The 22,101-nt window shown below is 30.7% G+C and overlaps 1 protein-coding gene across 19 annotated transcripts in view; it reads left to right on the forward strand.

Moving 5' to 3' along the window:
- The window catches only part of LOC129913228 (regulating synaptic membrane exocytosis protein 2), a 202,312-nt gene that overhangs the window by 14,549 nt on the left and 165,662 nt on the right, over positions 1–22,101 (forward strand). For all 19 annotated transcript variants that reach the window (XR_008772010.1, XR_008772009.1, XM_055991790.1 and 16 more), the window contains one exon: positions 21,332–22,045. Coding sequence is in view for 17 of the 19 variants with exons in the window: in XM_055991790.1 (XP_055847765.1) it covers positions 21,936–22,045 (110 nt within the window). In the remaining 2 variants the exon portion in view is untranslated. The remainder of the gene's footprint in view (positions 1–21,331; positions 22,046–22,101) is intronic.

The raw sequence follows: 22,101 nt of genomic DNA on the forward strand, positions 1-22,101 counted from the left end.
TATTCTTGTTCTATCTTCTCACAAAGATATTTTGCTTGACAGGTAATTTCGATGTGATCGAAGAAATTATGGGTCACTGTGGTGTATGTGTAACATATATTTTTTAAGCATAAACGTTAAAATAAAATTATAATCTTCTAGTGTCATTTTGAAATGATGTTCATAAATTACAATTAACTACGTCACTATCTCCTACAGCAAAGATAACGAAACTCAATGGGAATTCACGGAATATTCTATTAAAAATGTATACAAAATTATTTCTATATATTTATTTATATTAGGGGTATTCACGTAAACGCGGAAAACCCATAGAAACAGTAGAAACCGTAGTATTTTCTATCGGTAGAAATAACCAATAAATTGGTGGGCCTAGACAATCATTTCAGTTTTAATTGATCAATCTGAACTGTAATTTTAAGAACTTAAGTTATTATTTTTTTGTTAGCTCAAGCTGGCTATGTAAGCACAGGTAATTTTTTGACATTAAAAGAAATTTTATCATATTCTTGTTCTATCTTCTCACAAAGATATTTTGCTTGACAGGTAATTTCGATGTGATCGAAGAAATTATGGGTCACTGTGGTGTATGTGTAACATATATTTTTTAAGCATAAACGTTAAAATAAAATTATAATCTTCTAGTGTCATTTTGAAATGATGTTCATAAATTACAATTAACTACGTCACTATCTCCTACAGCAAAGATAACGAAACTCAATGGGAATTCACGGAATATTCTATTAAAAATGTATACAAAATTATTTCTATATATTTATTTATATTAGGGGTATTCACGTAAACGCGGAAAACCCATAGAAACAGTAGAAACCGTAGTATTTTCTATCGGTAGAAATGAGCTGTCAAAATTTGTATGGGAAAAATATACCGCAAATCATAGAATTTTATTTCACAAATTTGAAGCAGAAACCGTAGAAAAAAAATCTGATAAACTTTGGGTGTGTTCAATCACCTATCGGATAGGCTATCTATGATCCCCGTATCGGGAATATCTTTTCGAACGCGATTTATGTCTTATTATTCAGATAACCACGAATAAAATATGTTAATATTGAAAAGAGAATATTATTTTATTTGAGCAAATTACTTTTTTTTTTATTGTTGCTTAGTATTTGCAAAATTAGCTTGACTTTATGTTTTTAATTGAACAAATTTTATAAGTTCAATTTGACGTTTAACAAACAGCTGTTTGTTTCCCTTGTTTACGCAATTATTTTCTGCTGGGGTGTTCATTTAAACCTTTTGCGTAATTTTCTATTTTTCCGCAAAGTAGAAAATTATCTCTTTACGTGAATACCCTTATTATATTTATTATGATCATTTTTAAATTATTGTTTGAATATAAATTAGTTTTATGAACTTAAATACCTAAAATTTTGATATCTTACGATTACAAATATCTTTGCAAGTTTTAAATTATTAAATATCTCAAACCAATTTTACCAGCTACTCTAATTAGTATTGGTATTAAATTTTCAAAACTAGTTGTAGCTCACAAAGGCTCAACAAAGTCAAAACTAAATCTAAAAATAGAACGATGCAAAACACTTAAAGCTATCTGCCGCGACCAACCCTTGATACGTCTTTTAACACACGCGAACCTTAACCCGATAAAGCCCCCAAAAGAGGCGAAGACCAAGAGCATCATTTACTGTGCTGCTGAGACTGGTATATATACTTCTGGCTCACTCAGTCTCTCATTTTCAAAATATTGTATATGTCTTTTCTTGTCATTGTCGGAGATGGTGGCGGTGTTTTCTTTTCTGCTATATTCAAAAGATTTTTCCTCAAAAACACGTATATATCTTCAAAGTTGTCCATAGCACTCCATAGGTTTCATGACTCCCTAAAATTCAAAATTGTCTTGGTGTTAGAACACTCAATACAAATGCGGCAAATAAGTGAAAAGCTTTCTCTCGCATTCAACTTTAATGGAAGCTTTTGGCTATTGATAGACCATCTTACGATATTTTTGTTGTATTTCCAACTTGGGATAGTATGTTTGTGTATATTATCCTTGTGCACATATTTTATTTATTTTTAATCAAAAATACAAAAACAAATAACAAAAGCACAAGAACAAAACTTGAAAATTGTCTAAACGTAGAAAAACTAGGACACTCGTGGAACCCAAAAAAAGGCCGTCGAATATTTGTGGGGGTGGTATGGTGTATCGCGTGTACCTACTGTGCTATACCACTGTGAGTCCTTCACACACATTCAAGCAATTGATGAAGAGAACCTTTCTGCAAAATTCGTATACATATTTTATAACAGAAATTGGTTTGTATCTCATTCTTGGATGTGTGATGAAAAGAAGAAAGCAGACGCTGTCAGTGGCCATTGACAATAGAATGCGTGGTTGGTTGTTGAACAGATTTTATTTTGTTTTTGTTTGCAGACCATTTCTCACATTTCTTACTTATGTTCAAAGTATAATATTCGAATGTTTTGTACATAAATTCAAATAATTGTAAAGTTAAAAAGAAACATTCAATCCATAAACACAAATAAAAGCAGCTACACACTATCAGTATATGCAAGGACATTAATTAACTATGGCTTACAGCCAGAGAAATTGTTTTGTGTTCTCTGTTTGTTATAAAAAGTCTCAAGGGCAAGATGTGTAGGTATTAAGAAATGCTTTTAATTGTCTAGGCGTTCAAAAAAATTGAAGAAATTATAGATAAGACCATTTAAAAATCAAATCATTAAAAAAACAAGGAATTAAATTAAGGATTTACTAGTTTGAAATATTCAAATTATCATATGAAAAGATTATATTGATGCAGATCAATTTATACATATACCTACCTAAAAGCAGACGGCATGCATAGCCATGCCATACGGATTTTGTTAATGAAAATTACACAGTGTTACAAAAATGAGGTTTTAAAATATACGCAGGCGGAGACCTATCACGTTTTGTAGAGCTATATTCGCACTGATTACGAAACGGTATTTAAAAAGTCCCTAACACCCCAAAAATCTGGAGTTAGGAGCAAAAAACGGTTTTTTACCTTCACCTATTGAAAAAAATCTAGCTTCGTCAAATTTGTACCCATTTTCGATTTTTTTTTACAGCTTCTGATAGGAAATATACTTTTTTCAACAATGTATAAAACATGTAACTCGGTTAAACCACCTAGAATTTATAAGCTGTCAAACGTCCAAAATTACATTTTTTTCGACATTTACCCAATTTCGACATCAAATTAAAGTACCTATATGTTTTTATAACAACATGCTGTTTTAAAAATATATTCTAAAATAATATTTATTTCCAAATCAAACGATATTTATTTTTTAGGAAAATCAGTTCAAAATTGGCTTGGAAAAAAAATTGTACGATTTTAACCCAGATACAAAAATTCGAACTTTTAGGTATAGAACAAAAATGTTGTTTTGGCACGTAGTAGGATAACTTGGGCGCCAGGATTTGATAACGGGTTTTTGTAGAGGAGTTCAATGCAAACATTTTTTTCTTTGGGAGGGGGGTCTATCTCCCCCCGTTTAGGTGGGAGAGGCAGTATTCTAAAAAAAAATTATCAAAATAAAAAAAAATTATTAAAAAACAACGGCAACACTTACAGTAATAAATGATACCATTTCCGAAAGGCAAAATTGTACATTTAATTTTAATTTTTAAATCAATATATTATAACTGATAGTTTTTGAAGTAATCGATTTCAAAGTTAAAAATAGGCGAACAAAAATTTTTAAGAACTCATTTTATGCTATTTTTGTCCAGACAGCGAATTACATGTTTTATACATTGTGGAAAGGGTATATTTATTTCCTATCAGAAACTGTAAAAAAATCGAAAATGGGTAAAAATTTGACGAAGCTAGATTTTTTTCAATGGGTGAAGGTAAACAAAAACCGTTTTTTGCCCCCAACTCCAGATTTTGGGGGTGTTAGGGACTTTTTAAATACCGTTTCGTAATCAGTGCGACTAGCTCTACAAAACGTGATAGGTCGCCGCCCGCGTATATTTTAAGTGTAACACCGTGTTATTATATGTATACCTACTGTTAATAAATAAAATCATTTCAATCTAAATCTTTCACTGCACAGTGGGTACCGCCATAGGTCAAAAATAAAAAAAGTAAATGTCAGTTTTTGAAAATCCAATGATTAAACAACGTTCTACAATCTCCCATCGAACCAAAACCAAAAAAATGTTGACGGTTACCCCTTTTTTCATTTCTTAATAGCCATTCAAAATCGGTATATAAAAAAAGGTACAGTTTTTTATTTTTTTTGTTAGGTGTGAACTTGCGATAGTGATAGCGGGTGTTAAAAAATTGTGAACAGTATTAAATTGTTATGGATATTAAACGAGAAGGTTAATACTTCCTAAAAACATAAATTATATTGTTAAATAACATTAAGGCTAATTGTAATGGGGCTCGTTAGCGAAGCAATTTTAATCATTTTTATTTAGCTTAATTTTCATTAAATTGGAGATTTAGTTGGTTTGCCTTCGAGTTACAATTTAAGTTCTCAAATGAAGATTACTGTCCTACCTTTCGAAATAATAGCGTAGTTTTTTCCCCTTTTCGAGTAATACGAGTTTAAATGACGATACACGGAGAAAAAAAAATTACAACGTAAAACTAAAAAATTTCCTTTTTGGCACTATTATTTTTATAAAAGACTGAACTAGGCGTTTCATTAAAAAATAAATGGTCATTATATTTTTGACCGCACTTTATATAGGAGGGTACCCACTGTGCACCATTGTATATATATTTCTATAGTACTATCATGAAGTCGAATTTAGTATTAGTTCATGTTGCCACTTTTTTGAGGTGGCGCTCAGTGTGTTTTTTTCCATACAAATTCTGCTTTTTCAAGTCACCACTAGAGTTCCTAAGATCGTTTCACTTCATGATAGTACTATGGAAATATATATACAATGCTGTGCACTGGTTATCCTCTAAATAGGAAAGACATCCACAGTTGAATTACACTGGTCAACAAAATTAAACTTTTTTTTGTTACAGAAACCAAGGTATACTTTCCTATAGAATTTTGGTATGCTGAGCTCGAATCCGAAGTCAGAACAATTCTATCACATCACGTTTTTGAGATAATCCCGTTAGAAAATCGAAAATGCCGCTTTTAACCAGTTTTCGAGGTTTTTTCTTAGCGTTTGGTTATTTGTTATAAATAAATTTGAAACGGTTTCTAGAAGAACTAAATCTTGTCTTTCCGTTTAAATCTTTCTCTTTTCTTCTTTGAGAAATCTTAAGTTGAAATCAACGTGTTTGGTATATATCATGGTTTATTTGCTTTTAATAGCAAATTTCGAAAAGTTCTTTGCCAATCGCTTTCAAATTTTGACACAACCCCCTTTAAGCATTGGAGAATATTCCTAAAAGTTAACGTTGACCAATTTAAATTATTCAGTATCTCAACACGGTTCTGTCAAATCTGTGCTTATGGTATAAAAAAAAGTAATGTAAACCCTCTCAGAACGGTGGTATTCAAATAGATGCTGAGTAATATTTAATCAAAAACCCCTTTCTGACCTTAATGTGGATGAAAATATTAAGATCTTTTTTCCTACCTTTAACGGTGATGCCATACTATTCCCTTGTTGACCATCTGTGTGCGGTTCAAACAACTCTTAGCAGCCCTGTTCTTTTCAATCCAAAGTGGGCTTAAGACATACACATATATAACCTCGTTACTTGTACAATATAACCCAGCACATACACAGAGGAATGGCAGAATTAAATAGGTTGAAAGCTCGTCCTTTTCTCTGAGCTCATTTGTATAGGTGCTTTTTCACAATTGTTTTGTGTTATTTTTTTTGTTATCATAGAAAGGTATGTATGCGTGTAGGTGTATAGTCTAAACTTCATTGAAGTACTTCCATAACTGCGTTCGACATTATGCTGGGAGCTCTGGGATATTTTTTCTGTTGACTTTTCGGCAACATGCGCCATTCTGAGTTTATAAGGGAAACCGATAGAACATAGAACGTTGAAAATTGAGATGTTGATGTATTGCAGTAAGAAAACCACAAATCTTTATTTTGCTCTCACTCGTGACTTTTGGCTTGATATGGAGAATGAAACACAAACTATAAAAGCAACGCAAATAACAATGCAATTGCAGCTTTAATAATGATAGCTAACAGAAGCTATGTATAACACAATACACAAACTATGGGCTGAATAGGAAACAAAAGGACATTATGTGGTCTCACCGTTGAGGAATTTCCGCCAGTGATGCTTATTAGAAGACCTTTATGGAAGAGTTGCTTTAACAGGGTTTCTTAAAGTACGTGTATGTAATAGTGTTTAGGAAAAGTTGTATTTTTTTGAAAAGTGCTGTGAAAAAATGTTTCATGTCTATAGTTTTTGATTATGTATTTAGAATCTTGCTAAAACTGTTCCGTGGAAAGAAAAGGTCTTCAAACATGCGTTAGCTTCTTGTAAGTCACCGCTGTCCTGCTGGACTGCATGTTTAACTTCACTGCTGCTTAGTACAATTAGATGATATTTGTGTGGTTATACATTGTACAAGGCTGGTCATAATGTGCCGGACCAGCTAGTTTTATAAAAAAATAAAGCAAGTGCTATATAATTTGTGTCCACTTCTTAATTCCGATTTAGGTTTGTTCTATGGGATATGAACGATTCATAAGAAAATTACGATCATAGAGTATTAAATAAAATGCTCGGGCTGGGTAGCGCAAACTAGCTCTTTGGGTTGCAGTTGCTAAAATTTTCAATTTTTTTTTTTTAAATTGTTTTTTTAATTTTTTTGGCATATATTAAAATTATATAAATGTTTTTGTTCAAAAAAAAAAACAGCTCTTTCAATGAAATTGAACTCCAAACTTTTTTATAAATAATTTTTTTGAAAAAAAGGTTTAAATAAAATTGGTATGCCATTTTCTAGACCTTATTTATCAACACCTTAACCCAAAATTTCCCGTTTTCGAAAATTTGATTTACAAAAAAAAAATAAAATCATTTTTTTTTGTACAAAAATACAAAAATTTTTTTTATTCAAAATTTTATTTTTCATTAGAAAAAAACTATGTAAAAGCTTTTATGTAAAAAATTTCGCTGAAATTAAGCAAATCGTTTGTGAAAAAATCTGATTTTTTTTTTTGTCCGTGGGTAGGTGTTGAAATCTTCAAAAGATTCTATGAGGACCGGAAAACGCGTGCTCATAGATATGTGGGACTCTTATCGCACTAAAACCACCTCCTCCTCCCGACTGCAACTAAGTTCAGATGGAACTTATCTAGCAATTTATCTTTCTCGAAATTAAGTTACGTGTTGTAATTAACTTTCCGATGAAGGTTCCTACTGATGATATTTAAAAATAAATAAATAACATTTGTTTTAAATTAAATCATTTAAGTAATGGTTTAAATGTTGGTATCAAAAAAAACATTTTATAGGAAGTTAAACAAATAAAATCTTTAAAACATTTAAATATATATTAATCAATGCCGATATTTTGAGATAAAGGAATTAAATTAAAAAATGTCACTGTACCAAATCGGAAGGTTTAGTCCTTCGCAAACGTCGTACTAAGTTTGTCTCGTCGAGAATTTCTAGTATTGTTCTATTAGTATGTTCGACTAACCGTTTTCGATGTTTTTGGGCAAACGTTTTTATTTCTTCGCGAACCGTGGGGATTCCAAGATCCCTGTGAAGATCTTCGTTTCTTATATACCACGGCGCATTTACAAATGATCTTAATAATTTATTCTCAAAAGTTTGTAATCTATTTAAATTTGTATCGCGGGTACAACCCCAGAGTTGAATACCATATGTCCAGACAGGCTTAAGTACCTGCTTGTAAACTAATAATTTGTTTTCGATACTAAGTCTAGAATGTTGTCCTAGCAACCAGTACATTTCTCTCAATTTCATATTTAATTGATCACATTTATTTTTAACATCCGGTTTCCATTTTAATTTCGCGTCGAGAGTCATCCCGAGATATTTTGCCTCATTTGCAAATGGGACTTGAGTAGTATTAATAAAAACAGGTAGTCTATTTATTTTTTTATATGTAAAGTCCACGTGGACTGACTTAAATTCGTTAAGCGCTATTCGCCACGTTTTTGTCCATTCATTGACATTATTAAGGGCATTTTGCAATTTACTTGTCGACTCGTTGATTGTTTTGCCTACTGCAAGTATTGCGGTATCATCAGCAAAAGTAGCTACAATTGTGTTTTCTGTTTGAGGTATATCGCGTGTGAATAGTAGGTACAAAATGGGACCTAAAACACTACCTTGTGGTACCCCAGCCACTATTTCCCTAAAGTCTGAGTAATCATTTCCGTGTCTAACGCGGAAAATTCTGTTCTCTAGATATTCTCTAAGAATGGTAAAGAGCCCTTCAGGTAGGACTTGCCTTAACTTGAATGTGAGGCCCTCGTGCCATACTTTGTCAAAAGCTTGAGACACATCTAAAAAGACCGCTGAACAAATTTTCTTTTCTTCGAGAGCTCTCTCAATGACATCGGTGATTCTATGCACTTGATCTATCGTCGAGTGCTTGTTTCTAAAACCGAACTGGTGTTCAGGTATTAGCCTTTTTTCTTCTATTATTGGCTGAAGTCGCTGCAAAAATATTCTCTCAAAAACCTTCGATTCTACAGGAAGCAGTGAAATGGGTCGGTATGATTTCTTTTCGTGTGATGGTTTTGCCAGGTTTCAAGACCATTATTACTTCTGCGACTTTCCATTGATTTGGAATATATTCTAACCTTAAAGTGGCATTCATTATATAGAGGAGGTTTATTAAACCTTTCCGTGGGAGCATTTTAAGAATTTCCGCAGTAATTAAGTCGTATCCGGGTGCTTTTTTTGAATTTAGCTTCTTGATTTCTCTGTTTAATTCGGCGAGTGTAACATTTCTTGTGATTAAGCTTTCACTTGACGTTAAATTCATATTTATACTATCATTCAATGCTTGCCCATTGAATGGTTTGAATGTGTCCTCTAGGTAATCAGCGAAAACGTTTGCTTTCTCTTTGTCGCTTCTTGCCCATTCATTTTGGTCTTTCATAATCGGAGGTGCTGGAATCTTAGATTTCTTCGTGCCTTTTATAGCTTTCCATAGAGAGTAGTTAGATTCTTTACCTGCCGTCAAATTTTCAAGGTAATTTTTAGCTTCGCGGTTCTTGAAATCTGATATCATCTTTTTAAGTAAATTACTTAAGTGATAAATCAGATAAAAAAAAAACGTTTTTAATGGGAGCTATCGTTAATAACAATTTTTGAAAAAAAAAAAACTTTTTCCATAAAAAGATAACTTTGTCTAAAAACTTGAATTTTTTGATCAAAATCGTAGGAGGCGTTCTTGAGAAAATTAAAATTTTCCGAAATTGGTATATTTAGGTATCGTCATTTTAAGTCCAAAAAAATTAATTTCAAAATCCCTCTGTACAGGATCCAAAAAGTGGTACATATCAAGTTTGAAGTGGATTTGCCCATCCAGTTACGCTGTAGCTCCTTGTACAGACCGACAGACATCCTGACAGACAGACGGACAGATGGAGAGACCAACAGACCGACAATATTGTCAGAACCGTGTTTCCGGTTCTGAGAATTCTGTTTGCTATTGATTAAAAAAGATCAAAAGTTTATTAAAACTTAAATAAATAATTACCTAAAATAAAATTTTTTTTAGCTTAGAATTGACAGTTCTTGGGGCCTCTGTTCTAAAGTAATATGTACATGTGCGCCCCCTGAAAAATTAATTTTGGGGCCCCAAAAATTAAATATTTAGAGTCCCCTAAAATAAAAAATTTTGAAGCTTAGAATTGATAGTTCTTGGGGCCTCTGTTCTGAAGTAATTAATACATAAGTATTTGATTTTCCATCATCAGACAAATTTTTTTTTTTTTATTTTGGGGCCCCTGAAAAATTATTTTTGGGGCCTCAAAATTAAGTGCTTAGAGGCCCCTAAAATATAATATAATTTTTTTGGAGCCAAGAATTAATGAGTATTGGGGACTCTGTTCTGAAGTAATATTTAGAATGCCACTAATAACGTAATGTCTTTATTTTGGGCCCTGATGTATTTACGTTGGGGCCCCTTAAGTAATATTTTTTGGGGCCCTAAGATAAAATTATAATTTTTTCTTTTAAAAAAGCAGTTTATTTTTTTTGAGGCCCCTGGGGTAACCTTTTTATTAAATCAATATGTATTGTGTGGCTACCAATGCATTATACATTACACTGAATGATATAATTTGTCTCCCTTGTATCCGAAGTGATTCAAATACATTTTAATTTACTTCGTAGCTCAATTTATGCTAACAGTTTTCTTCTCTGCATTGTCTCCAGTTGGGGCCCTGGGGTCAGTCGGGGGCCCCGAGGCGCCGCCCCGCTTGCCCCAAGGGAGTGTACGCCCCTGCACGCAAGTGAAATGGTATAACAATTTGTTTTTAGATTTATTTTTTTTTTCGATGTTCTGAACCTGCGATATTAAGAAAAAGAAAACATTTTTTTTGGGCGACGCGTCGCACAGTGGGTCAAATTTTTAAAAATTGTTGCGATTTTATGTTTTGCGTGTGCTTAAAAGCAAAACTAATTTATTTACTGGGTAAGGGAATATCGGAAGCTTCAAAAACCGTAAGAAATTTTAAAATCGGTAAGAGAATTGGGCTGATAAAGTGTCCTTTTTTTTAAAATAAAAGATTTTTTTTTTAGTTCAAAAAAAATTTATGAAAGAGAGGACTATTCTTTTTTTTTCATATTGCCAATTTTGAAGATTTTTGATTAAAATTTTGAGTTACAAAATTTGCCTTAAAAGTCCTCAGACTAAACTCAACTGAAATATAATCTTTGAATATTTCTGAAACATTATGTAAACAAATAAGCTGCCACTCGTTGTCTATTTGAGTTTAGATCTATTTTCTTGTGGAGCCTGGAGTGGTGCAAACAAAAGAAAAGGAATCAAAGATTTACGATTTTCCATTCAGGGGGTGTGGTATCCGCCCATTTTTAATGTAGTTTCATTAAATATTACAGAGCATTTCCAATCATCCTAGAATTTTGAATCTTGGTAAAATGGAAGAGCTAGAAGTTAGTACAGGAAAAAAAACTTAAAACTTAAGATTTTCACCATAGGGGGCATGCTATATGAGCCAAAATACCTAATTAGGGCAGTGAATTTTGACCAAAAAAAAAATGAAAATTTTTATCGATATGATTTTCATTTTTTTTAGTTGACATAGAATAGTTATACTTTAGTCTATTAAAAATAACATTTGCAGTGATGTTTTGAATGATATTTTTATATTTATGATAGTTTATACAAAAAGCGATCGAAAAACTAAATAACCGCGTTACTTTACTAAAAAATTCAGTTTTATTTATAAAATCATATAATTTAGGTCTATTTCATTGTGTCACCAAAAATTAGCTTAAAGACTTTAAATTTTCTAAAAACGGACGAAAAATAGCCAAAACGTAATTTATCTTACAGTTGGAAACTTGAACTTGATATATAATCGGGACGTATGAAGCTAGGGCATTTTAAATAATCAGAAGGCCCAATATAGTTAGAAATGCTATAGCAAGGGCTGGTGACATATGGGAACGCAGTGGTAATCTTAGTACCAGAGTATTACTTTACCTACAAATATTTTGTACTTTCATAAGATTGTAACTATTAGATTGGAAAACAAAATAAAATACGATTACACGTAACATAATATAACTTAAACTCCTTACAATTAACAAATCTAGAATGTTTTAGTACAATAAATCAATTATTAGCGATCCGAAGATCTTGAATAAAGTTTTTCTGTAGTGTACATTGTTTGTTGGTTTTTAAAGTACATGATATGAAACATGCTCTCTTATAGTTAGGTAAAATTTGACGCCAAACCTTATAAAACCAAAATTCTACAAAAAAATGATAAGAACACATTTCAAATAGTACCAAATGACAATTATTTATGTGATATTATATTAATCATATAACCATATACAATTTTCATAAGAATACAAAGTGTATGTAATGTATCTCTACATAATCCCTATCTTTTGGCGAAGGTTTCAATAAATTTTGACGCATTTCCTCCATATTTTGATTAAGTTAAGTGACTTGGCCTAATCGTGAAATAAATCTGTTCAATTGTAATAAATGAATGATATAATGTAGTAGCACTCCACAAAAAGCTTAATCCAAATCATTTACCTATATGAAATTTGTTGAATTTAATAACTTAAAAATAAATCTAAAACAGCTGCTTTACCAATTTACTCTTTTTGGTAACGCAGTGGAGCATTAACGCAGTTGTAAATATCGTATTATTTCGTAAATATGAAATAATATATATTATATATATATAATATAAATATAAAATCTCAGTATAAGTATAATTACCATACACATTTTTTTTATGTCACAAATACGGTAACACAGTGGTTGAGCAATAAACACTCGCCCCCCTTTTCAGTGAGTTCGAACATATTAATTTTTCTAGTTTATTCTCTCTGACCAAAGAGTTATTTAAAAAGTTACAACAAGTCTAACTAAATGAGGTACATTATATTAAATTACAGTAACTTTAAGATTGTTTTCACATGGTAACGCAGTGTAGCTAAGATTATATTCCTTACTGGGGACAAAATATAAAATATGTATTTTTAATTATTTGTATATTATATGAAATAAGTATTTACTGGGATTGGAATAAAGTTGAAACTCATAGTTTTGGCAACAATTTTCAAGTACAACACCGTATACGAGATTTTTAAAGAAATTGTTCTTAATGTCATGACATGAGACTGATGCCCTGGGACAACAATATGTTGTATGAAAAACTACTGCTTTTTACCAAAATAAACCACAATGTAAACGTGATTTGCAAAAGAGTTAATCAAAACTTGGGTTTCATTGTATTTTGTTGTATAGGTAAATAGTGTTTTATATTGTCAATGGGCCTTACTAATAATCAAATTTAAAGCTCAGTTAAATATTTAACTCAGCTTTAAATATTTCTCCATACCAATAACATGGCGTTAACCCTTAACCTGACTATTAAAGTCAGGTTAAGGGTTAACGCCACGTTAACTTTATAGTTGGGAAATTGAACTATAAACGCACGGTTAAATTAAAACGCACGATTTGCACTGTCACTTGACAACAAAAAAAAAACATTTGTCAAGTCAACAAGCTGTTGAGAAAAATTAATAATATTGGCGGCTAATTATTAAATAAGTAAATGGAAAAATTTATTTGTTTAAAAATATTTCTCTTTTTTATTAACAAATATTCATATTCATTCATCAAAGGCTGAAAAAGAAATAAATCTGCAAATTTTCATCGTCGTACTTCACGATAGACGAACTTTTGTTTTATGCCTCCTTGCTTGGGCTCCATTTTTTAACTTTTACAACCAAAATAAAAATATATGTAGGTATGTAGGTATTTTGTAATTATTGTTTTTGTTCATTATTACATTAAATGCAAAAAATGTCACTTCAATGATGTCATTTTGTCAACAAATGTAATAGATCTGGTAATAGAAGCACAATTAGTTAAACGCGTGTTTATTTTGATTATTAGTATACACCCAATTTAACGCGATGGTAAAATTTAACGCGACGATACTTAAACGTGTGTTTAGCGATTCATTATTGGTAAGACTCAATATATTTTTTCTACGAATTTGTACTTTTTCTTCGAGAAAAGTGAAATTCAAACAAAAGGACGACTTTTTAGGCATTAAATAGTATTTTGGTCTATATGCAAGTTTTATCTTACGCAAAAAAAAAAATACTAAAAATACAGATTTTCTACTCGAAGGGGGTGGTCCCTTTTCTGTTTTCTCCCTTTTTGAATTGCTCTTACCAACTGTTAAACCCCTTCATTTTTTTAGGATACAAATTAACGGTAGGTTCTTCTCGTATGACTAAAATAAATAAATTGCACGACTGGGGTCGCACGCACTTGCTCTTATGCTTAAAGTTACTTTAATGTCAAAGCTTTTTATTCAAGAAAATTATAGAAAATTAAAAAAAAAATAAAATCTGTTTTTATAATTAATTAAACACCGTTTTAAATGATCTTTTACAAAAAACCAAGTATGCAAGTTTCTTTCTTGTATAAAAAGGAATTTTTAGAAAAAAAAATTTTCAAAATCGTCAGAGCCGTTTTTTAAAAAAATAATTTTTTATATATAAAAATTTTCTAACATTTTTCAAAAAAAATATGGGTATGCCATTTTGAGGAAATAATAAGTTTACACATAAAAACGAAATTTCAAAATTTTTCACAAACCCGTTTTCAAAAAATTGATTTTTCAAAAATAAATTTTGAAATATTTTTTAAAAATCCAAAAATGTGTTTTTTGAAAATTTTCTAAAATTTTTATATTACCTTTACTTGAACGCTTTTGTACAAAAATATTCGCTGAAATCGGATTAGTCTTGTACGAGATATTCATAAATAAAAAAAAAACCGTTCTATGACAGGTACCGTTAATAACCGTACAAAAAATATTTTTTATTTCAAAAGTTTTATTTTATGTATAATAATATACACAAAAATTTTAATCAAAATCGTTAGAGCCGTTTTTGAAAAATATTAACTTTTCTATTTCCGTTATATGGCAGGTACCGTTAGTTTTGGTCATAAAAAAAAAAATTTCAATTTCCCCTCTAGGGAATCACCAAAAACTGCTAACTACCAAGTTTGAAGAAAATCGGTCCATTAGTTTAGGCTGCAGCTCCAGGTACTTACAGACGGACAGACAGACAGACAGACAGAATTGCCGGACCCACTTTTTTGGCATTCTCCATCATCGTTATGTCATGTAAAATTGTTATCTCGAGTTCGATTTTTTTTACGAATCCTAAACTTGCCCTATAGTACCTATATCGCAAGTAAAAAGGGTTGTTTTTCTCAAAAACGGATTTTGATTGAAAATACGTATTTGTGTCAAATAAGGCAGTTAACAGTTATTAACCTGTCTTGGTGAGTGACTTTTTCGTAACTATTAAAGAGATTTTAACGATTTTTTTCCTAAATGTAAAAATTAAGACAAAAAAATTAGAAATTGGAAAAATTGGAAAATCAATTTTGTGAAACGGATTAATGGATTTTCTCAAACTCTATTTTATATGTCAATTTGAATTTTCCAACTTTTTTTTTTATTTTTGAAAATTTGTAGGTAGGTATATCAATATGAAAAACTATTTTTGAAAAAAGGTTTTAACGATTTTTAAACTAAATGATTCCTCTTAAAATGGACTGTGTACCTCGTTTGGCGATCTAACCCTTTATAAATATATATTAAAGGGAATGTAAAAATTTGTTTATATATTTTTGTTATATTTTATGAAATTCCTTTAAATCAAATTACAATTATTATTCTTTAAACTTCATATAAACTTTAAGACCATATAGTTATTTGTATCATAAGAGCAAGCACGTGAAACCCAACCGTGCATTTTATTTTATATTTGTTCCTACTGATCTAGAATTCAATACCATTTTCTATAGGGAATAGGACTAAAATAAGTTAAGCGTTAAGCCATAAAGCAAGAGGTTTTCGTAATAATGGTAACCATTGCGATAAAAAGGAGTAAATATCCTGCAAAAGTTGTGATATTTATGTAATTTATATACCTTCTCATCATTATTTTAGAATGAAATATATATAACATAATATATTTTATATCTTATACATACTTAACAAGGTAAATATCCTTTCTTGAAATTTTGTCGCAGTGACGGCGTTATCTCGACATAAATACAATTTCTTACAAAACAGGTAGCTCATGGTAATTACGAGCATAGCCACGAGAGACCCTTCATTTAACCAACATCCGACAATTAGGTAAGAGCAAAGTCATTCGTTCAAGCAACTATTTTTCAGAGGAAAAAATTGTTACATTTATCAGCTCTTATCCTGGAATAAACCGGACTCTTGACTTAGAGCTGTAGCGTACATCTTATGACAACAAAATTTCTAGCATGATTTTTATCCTTTCGATGCTTGAACATTGAAGTACCGGCTGAAAGAGAGAAGGATTTTTTTTTGGATTACATGCCGCAACACATCCCCTTGGTAAGAAAACTTGATGTGCAGTATACCGTACATCGTTCACAACGTGTGAAAGGCGTCCTTTTTAGACATTGCTTTTGCTTCTCGTGCTCCAGATGCTCAAGGGTATATTTAGTGATATTGCCTTTTCCTTCCCTAAACGTTCACCAAATTGCATCACAGTTTTAGTTAAAGCATTTTCTGTGGATTATGGTTGATGCCAAGTTTATTGATGATAATGGTTTAATTTTCGAGAACGGCGCAGTGAGTGGCGCATTAAAGAGAATTATTAATCTCGGGGATGTGTAGAAGGTTTGATATGAGTATTGTTTCTTTTCCTATCTTATTATGAATAAATAAAAAACAATCAACTTCAAAAGAAATATAATCAAGTGCAAATAGTTTAAAGAAACATTTCACTTACTAATAAAAAAAAAGGAATAAGAATAAAATGCACGACCGGGTTCACGAACTTGCTCTTATGGTAAAAAAGTCCAGACAAAATAGACATAAATAATCATTTTTATTAAAAAAAAACAAAATAGTTTCTATGGCTATAACTGAACGAAATTGAAATGGTACAACTTTTCAGGCACCAGCTTTCCAATACAAAAAGAATTATCAAAATTGGTTCACTCAGTCAAAAAAAAAAAATACAGACGAATTGAACATATACCTCGTCTTTTTTGGAAGTCGGTAAAAAAAGGCAAACCCAGAAATAATTCGCATAGGGCTGCAAATAGGGACTGACGACTGTAAATAGGGACTGACGACTGACTGTCGATCAGAGTAAGATATCAGAAGTCCCATGTGTGCATAAAAAGTTATTCGAAGTATGTCGAAAATGTATGTTTATCACATATAACTTTGAAACGGTGCAAGCTTTAAAAAAAATGTTAAAGAAGACTTGTAGATTTCGTAATTCCGATTTAAAAATGTGGCAAATGTCGAAAGTAATGGTTTTTTGCATTTTTACTCTTAAACAGTGAGTCCGATCGAAAAGTTTTCTTTGGAAAACTGAAAGATAATGTAAACAATTTTTGGTTTTTTGTTAAAGCAGTCATTCAAAAATTTTTTTTATATTTGTATGTTTTTTATATACTCAAAAATTGTGAATTCTTGTACTTAGCTTCTAAAATATGAGTTTTATTAAATACATTTTTAACTCACTTCATAGAGCATAGACCAGAGGTTTTCCACAAAATAGCTTAAAATGCTTTAGTAACACTTATCGCTTGAAAGGTAGTGCGCTCAAAAGAGTGGTATTATATCGAACATATCGTTTCTTGTCTGTTTACGTCAAATGGTCAATGTTTATAATTCAATTTTTATTTCTCAGAGCTGTAATAAAAAAAAAATTTAATTTTGACAAAAATAAAAAATACGGTTTTTGATTCTTTCGTCTCAGTCGATTCGCTTTTTTATTGTTTCGTATTTTTGTTGTTTAGTTTTTTATTTATTTCGTCTTTCCTTTTTTCGACAAACTCATACTTCGCTTTCTTATAACTTCGTTTTTGGTTTATTTTGCTTTTGATTACTTCGTTTTTCTTTTATTCTGTTTTGTAATTAACATGCCCTTAGTTCACTTCGATTTTAATTATTTTGCCATAATTTGTTTCGCCATTTTTTTGTTTGAGTTAATAGCCTAAGGTCCATTTTCTTCACTCGGAGTTGAACATAACTTGAGAATTTTTAATATAAAAATTCTCAAGTTTTGTTCAACTCCGAGTGAAGAAAATGGACCTAAGGGTGCTCAAATTTTAACGCCCTTAGGCTATTAACATCCACAAAAAAATGGCGAAACAAAGGGTGGCGAATGCTTCGCGTCAATTTGAGTGTCCTCAACATTCACAAAAAAAAAAAGTAGAAAAAAGAGTAAACAAATTTAATAAATTGCACGACTGGGGTCGCACGTACTTGCTCTTATGCTTAATGTAACTATAATGTTAAAGCTTTTTATTCAAAAAATTTAAAATTTGATATTTTGAAGAAATTTCATAAGTAGTACCTATAAAAAAATTAAATCTGTTTTTATAATTAATTAAACTCCGTTTTAAATTATCTTAAAAAAAAAAAACAAATATGCCATTTTATTTCTCGTATAAAAAGGTATTTTTAGAAAAAAATTTTCGAAAATTGTAGGAGCCGTTTTTTAAAAAAATAGTTTTTTATATATAAAAATTTTTTAACATTTTTCAAAAAAAAAGTTGGTATGCCATATTGAAGAAATAATTAATTTACACATAAAAACTAAATTTCAAAATTTTTCATTGATCCGTTTTCAAAAAATTGATTTTTCAAAAAAAAATTTTGAAATATTTTTTAAAAAACCAAAAATGCGTTTTTTGAAAATTTTCTAAAATTTTAATATTATCTTTACTTACACACTTTTGTATAAAAATTTTCATTTAAATCGGGTTAATGTTGTACGAGATATTCAGAAACGAAAAAAACCGTTCTATGACAGGTACCGTTAATAACGGTACAAAAAATATTTTTTTTATTTAAAAAGTTGGCTCTTATGTGTAGTACTACACACAAAAATTTTAATCAAAATCGTTAGAGCCGTTTTTGAAAAAAATTAACTTTTCTATTTCCGTTATATGGCAGGTACCGTTAGTTTTGGTCATAAAAAAAAAATTTCAATTTCCCCTCTAGGGAATCACCAAAAATTGCTAACTACCAAGTTTGAAGAAAATCACTTCACTCGTTTAGGCTGCAGCTCCAGATAGAGACAGACACACAGACAGACAGACAGACAGACAGACAGACAGACAGAATTGCCGGACCCACTTTTTTGGCATTCTCCATCATCGTAATGTCATGTAAAATTGTTATCTCGAGTTCGATTTTTTTTACGAATCCTAAACTTGCCCTATAGTACCTATATCGCAAGTAAAAAAATTATGAGACTTTTTAAAATTTAACGATTTGCTTACCTTTAAACTAAAATTCTTCAAAACCCAAAACAATCGAAATAACCTGATGCCAAAGTAATCAAAAAGCGAAAATACGAAACAAATAAAAAACAAGAAAACATAAGGCGAAGTTATACATAGTTGGGCGAAGTGATCGAAATACTAAGTAAACGTAAAACCAAATAAAAGAGAACCAATCAAAAAATATTGTGTGAAAAACAAAATAACAGAAATCGAAGTATAAAAACCGTATAACAATTATAGGCACCCGTTTTCTTCTAAAGCGCTGATATTGAAAAATATTTTGAATTTGTTTAATATAGTCCAGCAATTTTAGGTTTTATCTGCGGAAAAATTCCTAATGGGCTCGATTTTGGTATAGACTTTCGTTACGGCGTTGTAATGGTATAGACCTTCGTTACGGCGTTGTAATGAAGATGTGAAAAATCGACATTGATATCGCGTCCAAGTTAGAAGTTATAGAGGTCAAAAGGTCACGAAAATCAGTTTTTCGCATTTATCTCGTGACCTGTTGCTCGGAGGTCAATAGGGGTCTACGGAAAATCTGTTCGTCATAAAATTATCTACAAATATTGCCTTATACATTTTTCTGTAAATCCAATCGTTTTCGGAATAGAGCTGTTTAAAGCGTAGGCATAATACATGATACGGAATAATAGGTTTGTTTTATTTAAGAGTGAATAATTCAGTATTTGAATACTGAAAAATACATGTGTAATCTCTTTTGCTTTTTATTAATTCGTTTTTATAAGTTTCACTTGTAATCGATATTCAAACTAACTTACTAACTAACTAAGTTACTTAGCTACTAACTAACTATTTAATAAAATCTTAGCAATTAATTTTGACCCTCAGGTCAAAATTACCTACCCTGAGACGTTTTGGTCTCAGGGTAAAAACATTTGAGGGTAAACACCGCAAATCAATCTTAGTCTACTTCTAAGAGTCATATCGAAACTTTGAACAAACTTATGTAGTTTGAATGACTACGTTATAATACCTATAGTCCGAAATCGGTTGGATTTACAGAAAAATACATAAGGCAATATTTGTAGATAATTTAATGACGAACAGATTTTCTAAAGACCCCTATTGACCTCCAAGCAACAGGTCACGAGATAAATGCGAAATTTTCGTGACCTCTTGACCTCTATAACTTCTAACGCGGACGCGATATCAATGTCGATTTTTCACATCTTCATAACAACGCCGTAACGAAGGTCTATACCAAAATCGAGCCCAGTAGGAATTTTTCCGCAGATTGGGGTAAAAAATGCCTAAAATTACTGGGATATAGCCCATAAAAACATAAAGAAGTTTAAGATGGGCTTTTTTGTAGCTGTAGAGATTACAATAGGAAAATAATCTTTTATTAACATTTTCGACACTTAACTTTGAATAGCTTTTTATAAAAACATGGGATTTTTGGAAACTTTTGACATTTTACTTCAAAGCTCTACACAAGTTTTCAGCTCTATGTGCGTTTTGTACAGGTTTTACAATAGCCTTCACACTAAGAATAAAAAACAAATTATGCGATGTTTTCTTATAGTCCTCTCTCTGAAACCTCATATCTTCTAAGCGATTGGCAGCTACCAAATACCAAATCTCTTTTTTATTTAAAACATCATTTAAAATATTTTTCAAAAACTGCGTTTTAGAAGAGTTAAGTAAGAAAAACTGTTATTTTTGATTTTTGTCCAAATAAAAAAAAAATGTTATTGCTATTTTTGATTTTTTTCCAAATTGAATTTTTTTTTAATTATAACTCTGAGAATATAAAAACTGAATCAGGTATATTATGTATGGGATAAATTTGGTAAGGGCACTCCTCCTCTCTAGCTGCGAGTTATGCAGTCATTTTGTAAGAATGTAGACCTTAACTTTGCGAAATCGAAAAATCGATCTAATTCAAAATCCACATTTTTTGAGTTGTGACACTATCCGTCTCAACGTGCTATGTTTATAAATGTATGTATAAAAAAAATAAATACTTTTTTGTTTATATTTAATATTTATAATATATTTGTCCTCAGGTACAATATTTTATAAAATAAAATATATGCGCTTTGTGGTATACTGTATCTTTATAGATGCTCAGCAACTTCAATTCGTTCAATGTCTTGTATTCTCTATCGTATTTACGTAAGGTTTTTTTTTTTACAAAAACTAAACTTAACCTTTATCGCAAGTAAAAAAATCGCAAGTAAGAATATAAATGATATTAAATTTAGCCAAATACACCAATCGTTGATTGTTATTATAACCCAAAAGTCTAGTTGTTCTTACTAACCAAAACAATTTCGTCTTTTTTCAGCTCATCTTTACACTCCGGACAAGGAAAAATCACTTCTTAATACTGCAATAAAAAATTTCCATTCCAAATAAAAGTTTAAAATAAAAAAAAAAAAAAATAACGGCCTTTAAAATGAAGCAAAATTCATATACAACATTGTGCTTATCAATTTTTAAGTATCCAACGAACATCTTTAGAATTGTGTTCGTCTTGGTATCGAGTTGGTCTGAAATCTTTGCTAGAAGAAATTCCTGAAAGGTAGCATACCGCTACAATCAGCAAGACGACATAAATTAGACAACAAATTTTAAAGCTAACAAAAACATAAGAACCATAAATGACGTAATTGTATTATGTAAATATATAAATTAGGAACAAAAAAACTTGACGAAGGAACCAATAAAAGAATACGACGACAAAATATATATAAAAACTATAGACCATCGAAAAAAAAAACAAAACTTTAAAGTTAAGAGGATAACGAAGTAGTGAATAAACGTCGCCAGCCATTATTTAGTTCATACTACAGTACTCACCACAAACACATAAAAAAAAAACACTTATACACATCAAACAAAAGAGGAAGACAGAAATTTCTGCAAGACAACATTAAGAGTATTCCAAAATGGAGGACATGCCAGATTTGTCGCATCTAACGCCAAATGAACGCATGCAAATCGAGAATGTCCTCATGCGACAAAAACAGGAAGAGGAGCAGCAGAATGAGATTATGAGGTAATTGAATACATGGTGTTTCCGATGTTAAATCAAGATGTGTTTACAAATGTTCC

This window comes from Episyrphus balteatus, chromosome 3, assembly GCF_945859705.1.
Source record: "Episyrphus balteatus chromosome 3, idEpiBalt1.1, whole genome shotgun sequence".
Taxonomy (NCBI): Eukaryota; Metazoa; Arthropoda; class Insecta; order Diptera; family Syrphidae; genus Episyrphus; species Episyrphus balteatus.